We start from the raw sequence: 14,654 nt of genomic DNA, 5'->3' as shown, positions 1-14,654 counted from the left end.
AACTTTTTGCAATGGCACAACTTGCCGTCGCAAAAAATGTGACCTTTTGAGACGGCACAACTTGCCGTCGCCAAAAAATGTGACTTTTTGAGACGGCACAGCTTGCCGCCGCAAAAAATGTGACCTTTTGAGATGGCACAATTTGCTGTCGCAAAAAATAGAGTATTTGAGACGGCATAAAATGCTGAGTATTTGCGATGGCAGAAATTGTTGTCGCAAAAAAAATAGAGTTTTTGCGACGGTACCCGCTGCAGTCGCAAAAAAAAAGAGTTTTTTGCGACAGTAATAAGTACCGTTGCACACAAAAAAAAAAGTAAAAAATATATATATATTGTGGCTTTAAGACGACTTCATATATATAATCACAAAATGGTTTAAATAAATGCAACGGTATTTTTTTGTCATAAAAAAAAATTTAAAAAAAAACAACGTCGTCTTACCCTTTTAAACATTTATTTTTTCACCCATTTTTTCATCTTTCTATCTCTCTGTCTTTGTCTTTGTCTTTCTCTCTCTCTCTCTCTCTCTCTCACCCATCACTCTTCTCTGTCTGTCTGTCTGTCTGTCTTTCTCTTTCTCTCTATGTCTCTGTCTCTCTTCTTTTTCTCTCTTTCACTCATCACTCTTCACTGTCTGTCTGTCTCTCTCTCTCTCTCTCTCGTCCATCTCTCTTCTTTGTATCTCTCTCATCTCTCTTCTCTCTCTTTATCTTTATCTTTCTCGCTCATCTCTCTCTGTCTCTCTCTCTCGTTTATCTCTTTTCGCTCTTTTTTTTTTCCTCTTTCTTTGTCTATATCTTTTCACCCATTTTTTCATCTTCCTTTCTTTCTTCTCTTTCTCTCTTTCACTCATCACTCTTCTCTCTCTGTCTATCTGTCTCTCTCTTTCTCTCTGTGTCTCTCACTCATCTATCTCTTCTCTCATCTCTTTTCTCTCCCTATGTCTTTCGCTCATCTCTCTTCTCTCTATCTCTCTCTCTGTCTCTCTCGTTCATCTATTTTCTCTCTATGTCTTTCTCGCTCATCTCTCTTCTCTCTATCTCTCTCTGTCTCTCTCTCTCTGTCTCTCTCATTCATCCATCTTCTCTCTTTGTCTCTCACTCTCTCTCTCTCTCTCTCTCTCTCTCTCTCCACTACTGTGTTCGCATTGCTCACTCTCTCCCTTCCGTCTTCTTTATTTACTGAGCTCTCTCTCGATTTACTATCCACTACAAGAAAATGCACTTTTAGCGACCACTTTGTCTCTCTCTCGCTCATCACTCTGTCTCTGTCTCTGTCTCTCTCTCTCTCCTCTATCTGTCTTTCACTCATTTCTCTCTTTCTCACTACCCATCTCCTTTACCACCTTCACCACTACTGCAAATGCCATTCCACTACCACCATTACTACCACTGTCGCCACTTCACCTCTACGACTACTATTACTACTACCATTGCCACCACTCCACTACCACTACTACCATTACTACTACCATTATCTCTCCTTTACCCCTGCCACTCCATCTGCTCTACCACTACCACAACTTCACCGCTAATCTCCTTTGCCATCACCACCACCACTACCATCATCTCTTATCCACCACCTTCACCACTACTGCTGCTTCCTCTCCTCTATCACAAAAAATTAGTTCATGATTTTCAATAACAAAAAAAAATGGACCATAGAAAAACATTTTTCATTGACCACAAAAAAAATAACTTTTATTTTAGTGAAAAATATTTTTCATTAAAATATTACCTCTACTTCTACCAAATAAAAAATAATAATATTTCTTTCATTAAAATAAAAATGAAACAAATAAATTTTCAATCTTAGTAACTAAAAAAAAAGAATTTTTTTTTAAAAAAATTCATTAACTACAAAAAATATATATTTTAACAAAAAATAATTTTTTTTGACAACGGCAACCCCCGTCGCCAAAAAAAAAAAAAGAGTTAAACGACGTTATTTTGTTATTTAAATTTCATTTGTGATCCAAAAAAAAAATTATTTTTTTATTTTTTATTCTCGCCCCGTTTTTTTTTCCCATTCCGGCTCCCTTCCCCCACACCCCCCCCCCCCCACAAAACAAAAAATCCCCAATCTCAAATCCAAAAACCCCTAATCTCTTCTTACCCCCCCTCTCTCTCTCTCTCTCCCTCTCGATCGACGACGAGTGGCGGAGGAGCAGCGTTGTCGTCGTCATCGTCGGAGCATCGTCGGAGCAGCGTCGGCCTCCTCTTCCGCTACCTCAACATCTCTTATGTCTTTCTTTCTTTACTCTTTACTCATCTCTCTCTCTCTCTCTCTCTCTCTCTCTCTTTCTCTCTCTCTCACACACACACACACACATGTTTATACATACATACATACATGCATACATGTATGAGTTCATGTTTGACTTCCAATTCAGTTTATCAAATTTTTGAAATACCCCCATTATCTATGCTGATGCCCTAGGTTTTGCAACTTTTCTTAATAATAATGGGTGTTTCAAAATGCTTAATTGTGTGGCTATGGGCAATGAGAAAGCTAACAGTTATTGGGAAGCAAAAGCATCACTAGATCTTGACAAAAACGGGACTGAAAACTTTATCCGTGCTAAGTAAGTTGCATAACTTTACTGTGTTACATTATAAAATAGTGAATAGCACAGTTTTATTCTTCTTCTTTCTGGTTCTAAGTGAATCTCTTGGATTTCTTCATATATCAAGAGAGAAAAAGGGTTTCGAAGAAAGCAACACAACCAATGGTAAAATTTTATCACAACATGATTTGTTTGGTTTATTTTCTTCTTAATGTCTTTTGTGTCTTCATTATGTAAATATATATGTGAAATTTTTTGCGATATCATGAACGAGATGGCATGAATAGTTTTATGTGATACCTGTGCACAAATTTCACAGGTTGCAATGGAGCTTCTCAAGCATAAGCAAAAGGACTGTATCAACTCAACCAAGATCCAACATGTTTATGAAATCTGGATGAAAAGGATTGGATCAATGAAAAATCGGCCAATGAAGGTACAATCTAGAAAAGTTTGTTGTACGTGTTGCAAAATTACAAGTTCCTTTCAATGCCCGTGTTTGTTTATTTTGTTGCTATTGCTTTTTTGCCCTTTGTTTTTTTCTTAGTTCCTTCCATCTCTTTATGAAGCATCCTTCATTTTTTTGTTTCGAAGTTTGTCTTATTTTGATTTATGCCTAATGTGATTTGGACTAGAAATAGGTGGTAAATGTTGGTGCTTTCCTATTGAAATAAATAATAAATAAATAAATAGAGACATTAAAAAAAATGTTACAAGAAAGAAACTATCCATGAAATGTTTTTTTGTTTTGCTATTTGTGAAGGAAGTCTATATCTAGTTTTGTACTAAATATTTTGCAATCCAATTAAAATCAAATATCAGTAGTCTCTGTAGTGTGCTACAAGGCACATTTGAATTATTATTATCCACTTATGCAGTAGACAAAAGCCACCTATAGTTAATGATCTTGGACATATAGGAGCATGACTCAGATATGCTTCTTCTTGTGTTTTTAGAATTGAGTATTAGTGCCGTTGTGTCTTTATTTTGTGGAAAGGGATATTACTATGCTATTTTCTTATTGTTTTATGCTTACTAAAAAGGTCCTACTGTTTTACCATTCATTCACTACGTGGAAGGGGATGTTCAAATGTTGATGGTTAGGTATCAGGATTGGTTAAATTGAGTTTTCTCATGCGTTTGTGAAATATCTATATTTTTTGTGACAATATTCTAAAGGTAATGGGAATTTCTCACTTACAAATGAAGTCAAACTCAACACATTCGTGAGCATCATCATCTGGTTGCTTTGGTAAAAATTTTTATTTTGCAGTTTAGATGCCTAATTTTTGGTTGAAACTGTAAGGCATTATTCCAAACATTGTCTAAAAGGTTTATGTGTTTTAGGCACTGATTCTCTTGCTAATGTGCATTTTATTCGCATTGAGTATGTTCTTCAACCTTTCAATTGTTGGCAGGATAGATTCACTGTTCAATTGGAATTCATCCTTATTTGTCTTAAACAAGGGAATGCTCGGGATGCTCATCAGGCTACTATAAGGTATGGTTCTAGGTTTCTCATGTGTATTTATTTGCCTGAACGTAGAAATCATTGTTATTTTGTGGTGTTTGGCAAAATAGAAAATGTCCTTCGGCCTATTATTCATAGAGTAACTTTTAACCCTTGAGCGACGAGCCTTCCACGTGGCACTGTCGGATCCCTAAGGCCTACTTTCGTCTTATGTTTTAGTGAATTAGCTATCAACATGTGTTGGGGGAAATTTTATGCTGACAATATTGTTAATAATATGTATTGAAAAATAAAATGTAGGACATGAATCCATACGAGCTTGTTTTTTGAACTACTTGGGGACGGATATAAGTTGTTGTAAAATGATTTTTTTAAAATGTGAAATTCCTGAAAGATCACTAATTTTATGCTATCATCATTTAGGCCAAAATTCAAGCTGTTAATTTTTAAAGAAACCAAGGTTGGTCTGAATTAAAAAGAAGTATTACTAATCAATCAAAAAACAAGTGTAAAAAACAATATTTGTATTTGTTAATTTTTGTTTAAGTTTCAGCTATCCTTCTATCTTGATTGGTCATTGGCAAGTCCAACAATTGTGAGTAGTAATTTTGTGGTCAATGCTGTGCATGGGCATGCAGTAGCCTTGTTTAGGCATGTTGTGAATTTTTAAGGTTTCGTAATTGGCTTAAAATTCTAGTTGAACCACAAAAAATTGGCAGTCTTGCTAATCAAAACTTGCCACGTGTGAGAGAATCTTCTATGCAGTTCCTTGCTCTTACATCTTGTCTGATTTGGGTGGTGCTGATCTTCAGTGAATGACTATTAGATTTTGGAAGCTGGCAACTTCTGATATCGCATCCAAGCTAGTAAGCTACGTTATTGAAATAAAGGGTTTACATTGTGGTTTTTGCTAAAGGGTAAATTTGGGTGATACTTTACTGGAGATGATGGGTTGAAACTTGAATCAGGCTCTTATTATTTAACCTTATCTGTTTTTTTTTTTTTTTTTTTTTTTTGTATTCATTACTTGTTTTTTCAACTTTAAATACATCTGTGGAAAATATAATAAGGTTTTTATTGATAAGATGAGTTAGAGCTGGATTGTACGGCTAAATGTTGACAGATCAGATTTTGTTTCCATCTGGATCTAATTTATAAGTATATATTTGCTTCCATGGTGTTTCACACCATGCCAATGTTATGCTTGTTATTGGGCAATGTGCTATTTCTTTGTTAAGTAGTTAGAATAGTAATTTAGCACCTTAACTAATAGGGGGTCTACAGTTTAACCAGGCTATAACAGGGCGGAGTGGAGAAATTAAGAAGTTTTTGACACTGGCAAATAGAAGGTAGTTTCCTGCATGCACGCCTGCGCATGCCCCCTACATGTCCTAGAGGACTTAAATGTTTTGAGTGTCTGAATTTTTCCCCCTCTTATTGATTTCTACATGGTGTTTATTTGTTATGTTGAGGAGGCATTTTAAAGTCACTGTCCTAGATGTGCACTGCCATTTGGCTTGATGCATTTGTTTTTTTTAAAAAAAAAAAAAAAATCCCTAGTTTTTTTGTAGGAAACACTCAACTCTTTTAACAAAAAAGTGACTATGAAGACTAATGATGATGAATCCATCGAGAATCCAGCTGAAAAAAAAAATGTGTATGTGCCCATTAATTGAAGGATGACGAACTTTTGTATAAATACTAGAAGGCTGACATTTCTTTGAAGGTGTCATGACTTATTTCCATTGCTTAATTTTCTCAGAAATGCATCTGTCCTCATTGTTGATTGCGATGTTTAATTATCCATGTGGAATTTGATGACTAACAAAAAAAATGTTGTATTTGATGTTATTGGGAGTTAAAGCCAGATTTCAGATATAATTTTTATGTTTTTTTTTTTTTTTGTATTTGATGCTATAGTAGTTAAATTTTTATTTTTGTATTTGATTGAGAGGTTTAATTATCCATGTGAGATTTGATGACTAACAAAAAAAAAAATGTTATATTTGATGCTATAATAGTTAAATTTTTATGTTTTTTTGTAATTAACATAACACATAATTATATTGTCAGTAATTATTTTTATTTTTATTTTTATTTTTATTTTTATTTTTCAGATATTTCCCATGTAGGAGTGTGTTTCTTGTGGAATGCATGCCTGTGGAGAATGTGGCTAACTTTTATTTTTGTTATCTACGAAGAATGATGAGAAAAACATTTAATTTTGATTTATGTTATTTTGAATTATGAACAAAATCATATATTTAAACATTATATATGTATTATGAAACATTATGTAGTGGGATAATTTTGTTGATGTGTAATTATGAATGGAAGAATATTTTATTATGGAGAAATTGTTATTTTTATACAGGATTTTTTATATTATTATGCAATTATTATGGAGAAATTTTAATATTTTTAATAATTTTATCCCAGGATGTTTTTTTCTTTTTTGTGACGGCACTACACCGTCGCAAAAAATAGAAAATTTTAATATTTTTATTGATTTTGTTACAGGTTTTACTTTTTGCAGCGGCACTAAACTATCGCAAAAAATAGAAATTTTAATATTTTTTAATACTTTTTGCGACGGCGGTACACTGTCGCAAAAAATAGAAATTTTCTTATTTTTAATACTTTTTGCGAGGGCACCACACCGTCACAAAAGCAATGTTCTTGCCATTGCCAAAAAAAAAGAAAGACTATTAGCGACGGCATTTTTTGCCGTCTCAAATAACATTTTTAGCGACGGTAAAATAGTGTCGTCGCAAAAAGTCAAGAAATTTCAAACATTATTAGCGACTGTAAAGTGCCGTCGCAAAAGGCAAAAAATGTCGTCGCAAAACATTAGCGACGGCACAGTGTCGTCGCAAAAACTCTTTTGCAACGCCCCCAGTTGCGACTCCCCTCTTGCCGTCGCAAAAAGCTAAAATTTTAGTAGTGGTTGTTAGTTTATCTACTCATTATCTCATATTTAATCGTAAATTTTATTAAACGGATTATATGTAAGTTGGATATTTAATTTGACGAAATTAATGAATTTTGAATATTAAGAGGGGTAGAGGGTCATAATTTCAAGTATGAGAAAAAAAATAAAATGAATACATAATAAATGGTTGTCTTATTAATTTAATCGAATAACTAATCCTACATTAATTTATGAAATTATTAATCGTTTTATTATTAATCTCGTCGATCAAACAAGGTCTAAGAACACCATCATTATCTACCTATGGAGGAAGGGCTATGGGGATGTTGGGGCTCGAAACCTAGTCATCAGCTTGGATACGTCCCTAACCATTAGGACACCCGCCTTGCTCAATACACACATTTTGTTCATGCAACAGTGAGTATAATAAAAAAATATATTTTATTACTATTATTATTTTGTTTTATTTTATTTTTTTGTGTGTTTTATTTATATCTTGGAGGCACTTATTGGCTAGACCCATACAAAATTTATAGTAAAAAAATTTACTAAACATTTTTGTTTTTTTGGTTAAAAGGGTACTGCATAAATTAAATCAATCTATTACAAGTTTATCCTCTGACATCTAAGCATCCGTTTGGGAAGTGGGTTGGCTTTTTGACTTTTTGGTTTTTTAGGCTATTTTAGCCTGGGCTAAAAAGCTTTGGTTTGAGAAGGACTTTTTGACTTTTTGGCTTTTTTGACTTTTTTTGTGAGAGAAGAGTGTAATGATTATGGGTTGGATGTGATATTTTGTTTTTTGTGGCTAAAATAGCCTATTTTGTCTTTTGTGACTAAAATAGCCAAAAAAGCCCGGAAAAGCCCTTCCCAAACGGACCCTAAGGCTAGTTGATTGAAAATAGAAATAAATAAAGCCACAAAATCCTAAATTCATCTTGCTTCCCAAGTTTGTTGATTAGTTCGTGCATGCATTAGCCTCTCCATTGCAATTTATAATCTTCACTATTCCTAATTGGTCCAATAGGAACCTCCAATCAAGAATAATATTGTTGACTTGAAATTCATGCTATTTTTGTTCATCACAAAATCCACCACCATCTTTGCATCGACTACTACTTGAATGTGTTTCAAATTGAGTTTGGCTGCCAAGTGAAGTCCATCACTAAGGTCTCATAGTTCTGGTTCCATACTTGTTGCCATGTCTATACACCCACAAAAGTCTACCATCCATTATGCTTCATGGTTCCTAATTAGCCTACCTCCATTGGCCCAACTCGGATTGCCTTTTGAAGCATCATCTATGGGTTTTTTTTGGGGGGGAGGGATTATGAAAGGTATTTCTAAGTCAACTTTTGCGCACTAAATTAAATCTTTACAGTTAACACAAACCCTTCAAAACAAGTTTCCTTATTATCCATGACCACAAAGGTTTTATATTGATTGGAGAAATTGAACTTAAGACCTAGAAAAAGTAAACCCTAAACTCCAAGTTCAAGCCACTAAGCTAACCCCTTGAGATTAAGTATCATCCGTATTAAAGTACCATTCATATTCAATTTGGCTCTGAGAAGGGGAGTGCCAACGAATGGGTGTAGAGTTCTTAAAGAAATTGGTTTGATCCAATCATTAAGATTTGATCCAATGATTTTTTTTTTTTAATCCAAGGATTAATATTACTCAATGCTCATTGCATCTTAAGATTTGATCCATGCACACTTGGCTAGCTTGTTCATTTCGAAATCTAAAAGGCATAGACAATCACTCAAAAAGTATAAAAAACACAAATAACTCCTATACAATTCAAAATATTTTTTCTTTTTTTATATCCTAATGTCCCTATTTACAATCTCTTTTTTTTTTTTTTAAAGTCGTAGCTTTATTTACTCCAATTTTCGTTTCTTGCAATCTTACATCACAACCATCATTTTTTATGTCCCTTATCAACATTGAAATTTACACCATTGCAAGGAGCGAAAATTGAAATGTACAAAACCCAAATTCCAATACTTGGACTCTCCTTACTCCCCCGACCCGTGCCCGTCAAAGCCTCCATCCCAACCCGCACGCCTTGACCCGACCCAAAAAAGAAAAGTCAACGCACCCACAGAGGCGGCGCAAGTTAGCTTTAGTTCAGTCTATCCCACAAAGATGCGCACTTCCTCCTCACAAACCCAACCCTACGCTTCTCCAAATCATAAACCACCTCAAACCCTTGTTGCTGGTAGTTCCCAAGCGTCCCCACGGGCCCACTCGCCTCAGCATCATCACCACCGTTCATCAGCATCACACACCCAACCTTCCTCTTCACCTTCCCATCATTACCACCGTTGAAAAACTCGTAAAAATAGTTCCTCCTAGGCAGCACCACACTAGAATTCCCCACGAAATGAAAAACCACAGCTGGCACTTTAGCCACGTCACCAGCCGAGTCATCGAAGTAGTAACACGGACCGAGTCCCGTGTTATCCTCGATTTGACTCGCTCGTTTGTGAACATTCCCAACTCGGCGATTGAACTCAGCCACCACCGATTCGTACAGTTGCAGTGGCAGAAAAGTAAAAGTAGTCCCGGAATCCACCACCATGCCGCCGTCTCCGCCGCCGTCAACCCTCTTTAAGCTCTCCGGCGCCGGAATCCGCCGCGTTCCGACCGTCACAGCCTCGAGTCCGACGCTGTAGAAATAAGGGTGTTTTGGGTTATCAAGCATTGGAGTGTACACAAACTCAGCATCATCATTACTGTTCCCCAATTGTTTCTGCTTATTATCAACTGAGTATCGACCCAGAATGAGCGGACTCGGGCGGCGAACTCGGTTCGCATTGAACGAGTGAGAAACCAAACAGTAAGAGAATTGATTACCCAGTTGGGGAGAGAAGCTAGCGAGCTGTGCGGGCAATGAAAGCACTCCTGGGCCGAAGCCAGCAACCCCAATAGGTTCACCGAGGGCACTGTGAGCGCACCCAAAAGTGAAATTTCGAATAATCAGCGATGGCGAAGACATGGGTATCGATAAACTATCGGTATAGAGGCGAGCGATTAAGCTTCCATCACCATAAGCATAGTAAAATGGTGGGCAAGAGAAGGAGGCGCAATCGGAAATCTCGATTGATTCGAGAGGGCATCGAGCGACGGCGCAGAGGTCGGAGGAGGAGAGGGAAGAGGAGGAGTGGGCGGAGGAGCAGGAGGGAGATTTGCAGGAAACAGGTGAGGAAGAGGCAGAGAGATTGAGGGGGTCGGGGTTGGAAATGGTGGAGGGGTTGTATTTGCCATCGCAGAGGATGCATTGGAAGGGGTGGCAGGGGAACCAGACGAGGTCGCTGCCGGTGTCCATGTAGAGAGAGATGGTTTGGGGGGGATTGGAGCCGAGGGAGAAGGAGAGAGTGTAGTCGCTGCCGGGGGAGAGAGGGAGGGAGATTTGGCGGCGGTGGTGGGGGGTGGTGTGGCGGCGGAGGTGGTGGAAGCGGGTGGAGGAGCGGGTGGAGGTGGATTTGAGGAGGTGAGGGGTGGAGTTGAACTGTGTTGGGGAGAGTGAGTGCGTTAGAGATAGAAGTAGGATTTGTGAGGAGGATAGAGAAATAAGTGGTAAGAAGATTGAAAGGAAAATGAAAAAGAAAGAGGAAGCCATGGATGTGTAGAAGTGGTTGAAAACAGAGTAAGCTTTAAGTCTTCAATGGTTATGTGACATAGTGAGAGAGAGTGTGTGTGTGTTTGAATTTGATGGAGAGAGAGAGACAGTGATAATGGTGGGTTTTAAAGGGAAATGAGTGGAAGCAGAGGATGAAGTTTCTGGTGGTTCATTGGCTGCAGGTTTATTTGGGGGTTTGGGGGAGTTGTTGTTATCTTCTCAATGCTTATTAGACACTAATTGTAATTGATCACTTGACGGGGAGAAAAAGGAATAAATTGTATTCCTGCCGCGCACATTGGCCCCGTTTGGTGAAGTTTTTCCAATTTAAAAATTGATAATTAAAATGGTAGTATTATATGTATTAATTAATATATTAATTAGTGTATCAATATTAATAATGATATTATTATTAACGCTACTCATTAATCACATTACAAATTCTAAAAACTTCTTAAATTATGACATATCATCAATTGGTATACTAGTTAGTACATTAATTCGTACATATAACATTATTCTAATTAAAAAATAGAAATTAAAAGTATTCTTGTCTCAATTTTTAAATAATTATTATTTATTTATTTATTTAAGTTATTTCTAACTAATATACTATAAATAAAAATTACACCAAATAATCTGACACAAATTCTCAAATTAAAATAAATTATGGTCATGCCAAAAACTATAACAAACAGTCCATTAGAAATTTGAGACTGGCTTGGGCTACAAATGGAGGAAAGACCATACACATCTGTTTGAATGTATATCATAGGGCCCGTTTGTTTTCAGTGATAGAAGGGAGAGAATTGATAGTGAGGGGATTAATAGTGAGGAGATTGTTAGTGAGGGGATTAGTAAAATTGTGTTTGTTTGATAGCCAATGGAGTAGTAATAGTTCATGTTTGTTTTGAGAGATAGGGATGAGATTTACCATGTGAAATTCCACAAATACCCTTATTGCATATTATTAAATTTAGACTTATACCAAGTAAAGAATAAATAAATTTGTACTCAATATTATTATTATTCTTTTTTTTTAATATTAAATTTGTACTAAATTTGTACTCAATATTAAATTTGGACTTATACCTGTGCAAAGTCATAACACCTAAATAAATAAAATCACATCCATTCTAATTTAAATTAAAAACCTGTGACACAATTCCAAACAAATATAAAACTCATGTACACAGATATAATAAATGAATCAATTTTATCTTTACAAAAACTAGTATATGTAATTAAGTGAGGAAATTAGAGTAAGTTTTTTAAACTGACATTTGTTCTTGCATCTTTTGCAAGGCCAGTGGAGGTAAAAATGTCAGCAAACTATCAAATAAATCCGATGGAATTTCATATACATGCGGTGGAAGAGTATCATCATCTGCAACCATATTTTAAAAAAAATAAAATTAAATAAAATATAAAATGAGAGAAAAAGAGAGAGAATAGTCATTCGAAGAGCTGTACGAGATTGAAAATCTGAAGAAGAATGATCTGCAAAAATCTGAAGAGAAGAAGAGCTTCTGAAATTGAGAAAGAAATCGTAAATCTGAAGAGAAGCTCTTTTCTTAAATCTGAAAAAATGGTCTGCAATTTTGCCAGAAACTTCAATTGCTGTACTAGATTGAAAATCTAAAGAAAAAGAAGAGCTTCTCTTGTCTCTCCCTTTTGCTGCTGCTGCTTTGATGAGTTAGGGCTAGGGCAACAAATGGGTAAAGAAGTAATCACACTCCTAATACCAACGGACTAGCTTTGAATACCAACATCAAGGGCGGACTGTGAATCACCTCTGCAAGGCCTCTATGAAGCCGTTCGGCTTATCAATCCGGCCCTCATCTCTATAAACAAACAGGGTATTAAGCGGGACCCACAGTTAATCTAATCCCAATACCCCTCTTATCCCCAAAAACAAACGGGGCCTAGGTATCTTATTAAAGAAATAATTTTATATTTTTTAAGTCATAATTAAAAGAAAAAAATATATATATTCAAATACTACATAAGCCATGATTAAAAATTTTCTGAGACATAATTAAAATAATATCATAATTAAAAAAATAATATAATTAAAAATACATATAATATATCTCTTTTGAAAGGGATGTACACTAAACTTTTCCTATAAATAGGAAAGGAAATGGAAAATGGCACCTGTTAAGTCGCATAAAATTGTAAATTGGGCCTTATACTCGTTTAATTGCAAGTAACTTGTCTCCTATTGTCCCTATAGGGTGCAGTTTATTATAAGATAAAAATAAATAATTAAAAAGTACAAATTAAAAATATCCTTCATTTACTTCTTGATAGTCAATTTTTTTATAAAAAAAAAAAATTATTGAAGTTATTTTTTATTTATAAATTGTAAGCAGAAACTATCTTAAGCAATTTGACGCATATTCTCAAGAATAAGAAGAAGAAAAAAAAGAGAGCCATAAGTTGCAATAAACAACCACATTCTTATTACATTTGATCATGTTTTATTTCAAGAACTCCAAATAACTTCTCATAAATAGAGGTACTATTATGTTACATGGGTGTTTTGAGAAATTGGTAAAAAATTGACTTTTGACTTTATACTAAACTTTTTGGCTTTTTTAGAAAGTGATTTGGAAAGTTGATAAAAAGATGATTTTTGACTTTTTGAGTTAATATTTGTTTATTATGTCAAATCAAAGTAAAATGACCAAAATATCCTTGCCAAACTTTGAAATTTTACTATTTTACTCATGTGTGTGTTTTAACAATTTTTTGGAAATGATGGAGGATATTTACATAATTTGACAGGGCAGCGTTTTTATCACTTCCCAAATGCATTTCTTGCGTTTTTGGCTGGCTCGGCATTTTTTCATATCAACAAAAACGTTGCGTTTTATTACTCTTCCCAAAACGGCACATAATTCTAATGGCAGATTTGCATGCATCATCTAACAGCTGTAAAACTACTAATTGAGTATGTATTATCAGTTTGTTTGATTTGAGTGAAATAAAATTTGAAAGATCATTTTTTATCATTTGTTTGTGAAGGTAAAATAAATTAAAGAAAGAGACTAATAATCCCAACATTATATCCGATAATCTCCATATGAAAAAAATAACAATTCAATTCAGATTGCTAGTACTATCAAATACGGCACTGCTACGTTGCTCGAAAATCAAATGGCTCGAATGGCTCGAAATCTCAAAACGACGTCGTTTTAGAGTGTTTTTTGATTCTCTTGCCGGTAAGATAATATTTTCGAGCCATTCGAGCTCTACACATTCGAACTCTCACGCATTTTCCTATCAAATAAATGCAAGATTACAAGTTCGTTGGGAAACAAATTCTCATCTGTAAAGCTTCGTACTTTTTCTAGTCCAATTCAACCTTTTTAATCATTCCAAACAAATATAACATAAAGTAATGTTATGGAGATTAATTAATAGATATAAAATTTTGAGAAAATAACCTATCAGTGGTGATTAAAAACAGTAATTATAAAAAATGATGGATATTAATAACTAAAATTATAAAAATTTTATTAATATGTAATAATTTTTTAATGATTACGTCTGAATAGTATTGTTTTTCTAAAATTTTTCATATCAAATAATGTCTCAATTTTTTTGATGTCATATGTATCATTAATGTATTGACATCACCATAAATGCCTCACAAGGATGAAAACTATTAAATTAATATATCAATGACACATCTTGTAATATTTAAAATTTGAATAATACTATAGGTACTAATTAAGATATCAATTAATATATTAATTGATGACGTGACATAATTTAAGAGGTCTTTGATATTTATAATTTATATAATAAGTAGGGTCAATAATAATATCATAACATATATTGATACACTAATTAATATATTAATTAATGCATGTAACAACATCGTTAAAATTTAGGATGTATCATTAATGTATTGACATCACCAAAAGATGCCCCACAAGGATGAAAACTATTAAATTAATGAAATCACACATCTTGTGATATTTAAAATTTAAAATAAATTACAAATACACCTCTTGAGATTTGATTAAAATACTAATCGGCCTTTATGGTTT

At 34.5% G+C, this 14,654-nt stretch overlaps 1 protein-coding gene across 1 annotated transcript; it reads right to left on the bottom strand.

Moving 5' to 3' along the window:
* Positions 1–8,738: 8,738 nt before the first annotated feature.
* On the bottom strand, positions 8,739–10,887 carry LOC114293294 (Eukaryotic aspartyl protease family protein). The gene has a single exon (XM_028237332.2). The coding sequence runs from the start codon at positions 10,591–10,593 to the stop codon at positions 9,094–9,096; it is 1,500 nt and encodes a 499-aa protein (XP_028093133.2). The 5' UTR covers positions 10,594–10,887; the 3' UTR covers positions 8,739–9,093.
* Positions 10,888–14,654: the final 3,767 nt, after the last annotated feature.

Source organism: Camellia sinensis, chromosome 13, assembly GCF_055761805.1.
Source record: "Camellia sinensis isolate YWXY chromosome 13, ASM5576180v1, whole genome shotgun sequence".
Classification (NCBI taxonomy): Eukaryota; Viridiplantae; Streptophyta; class Magnoliopsida; order Ericales; family Theaceae; genus Camellia; species Camellia sinensis.
The sequence above is the reverse complement of the archived record's forward strand: the minus strand, read 5'-3'. Positions and strand labels throughout refer to the sequence as shown.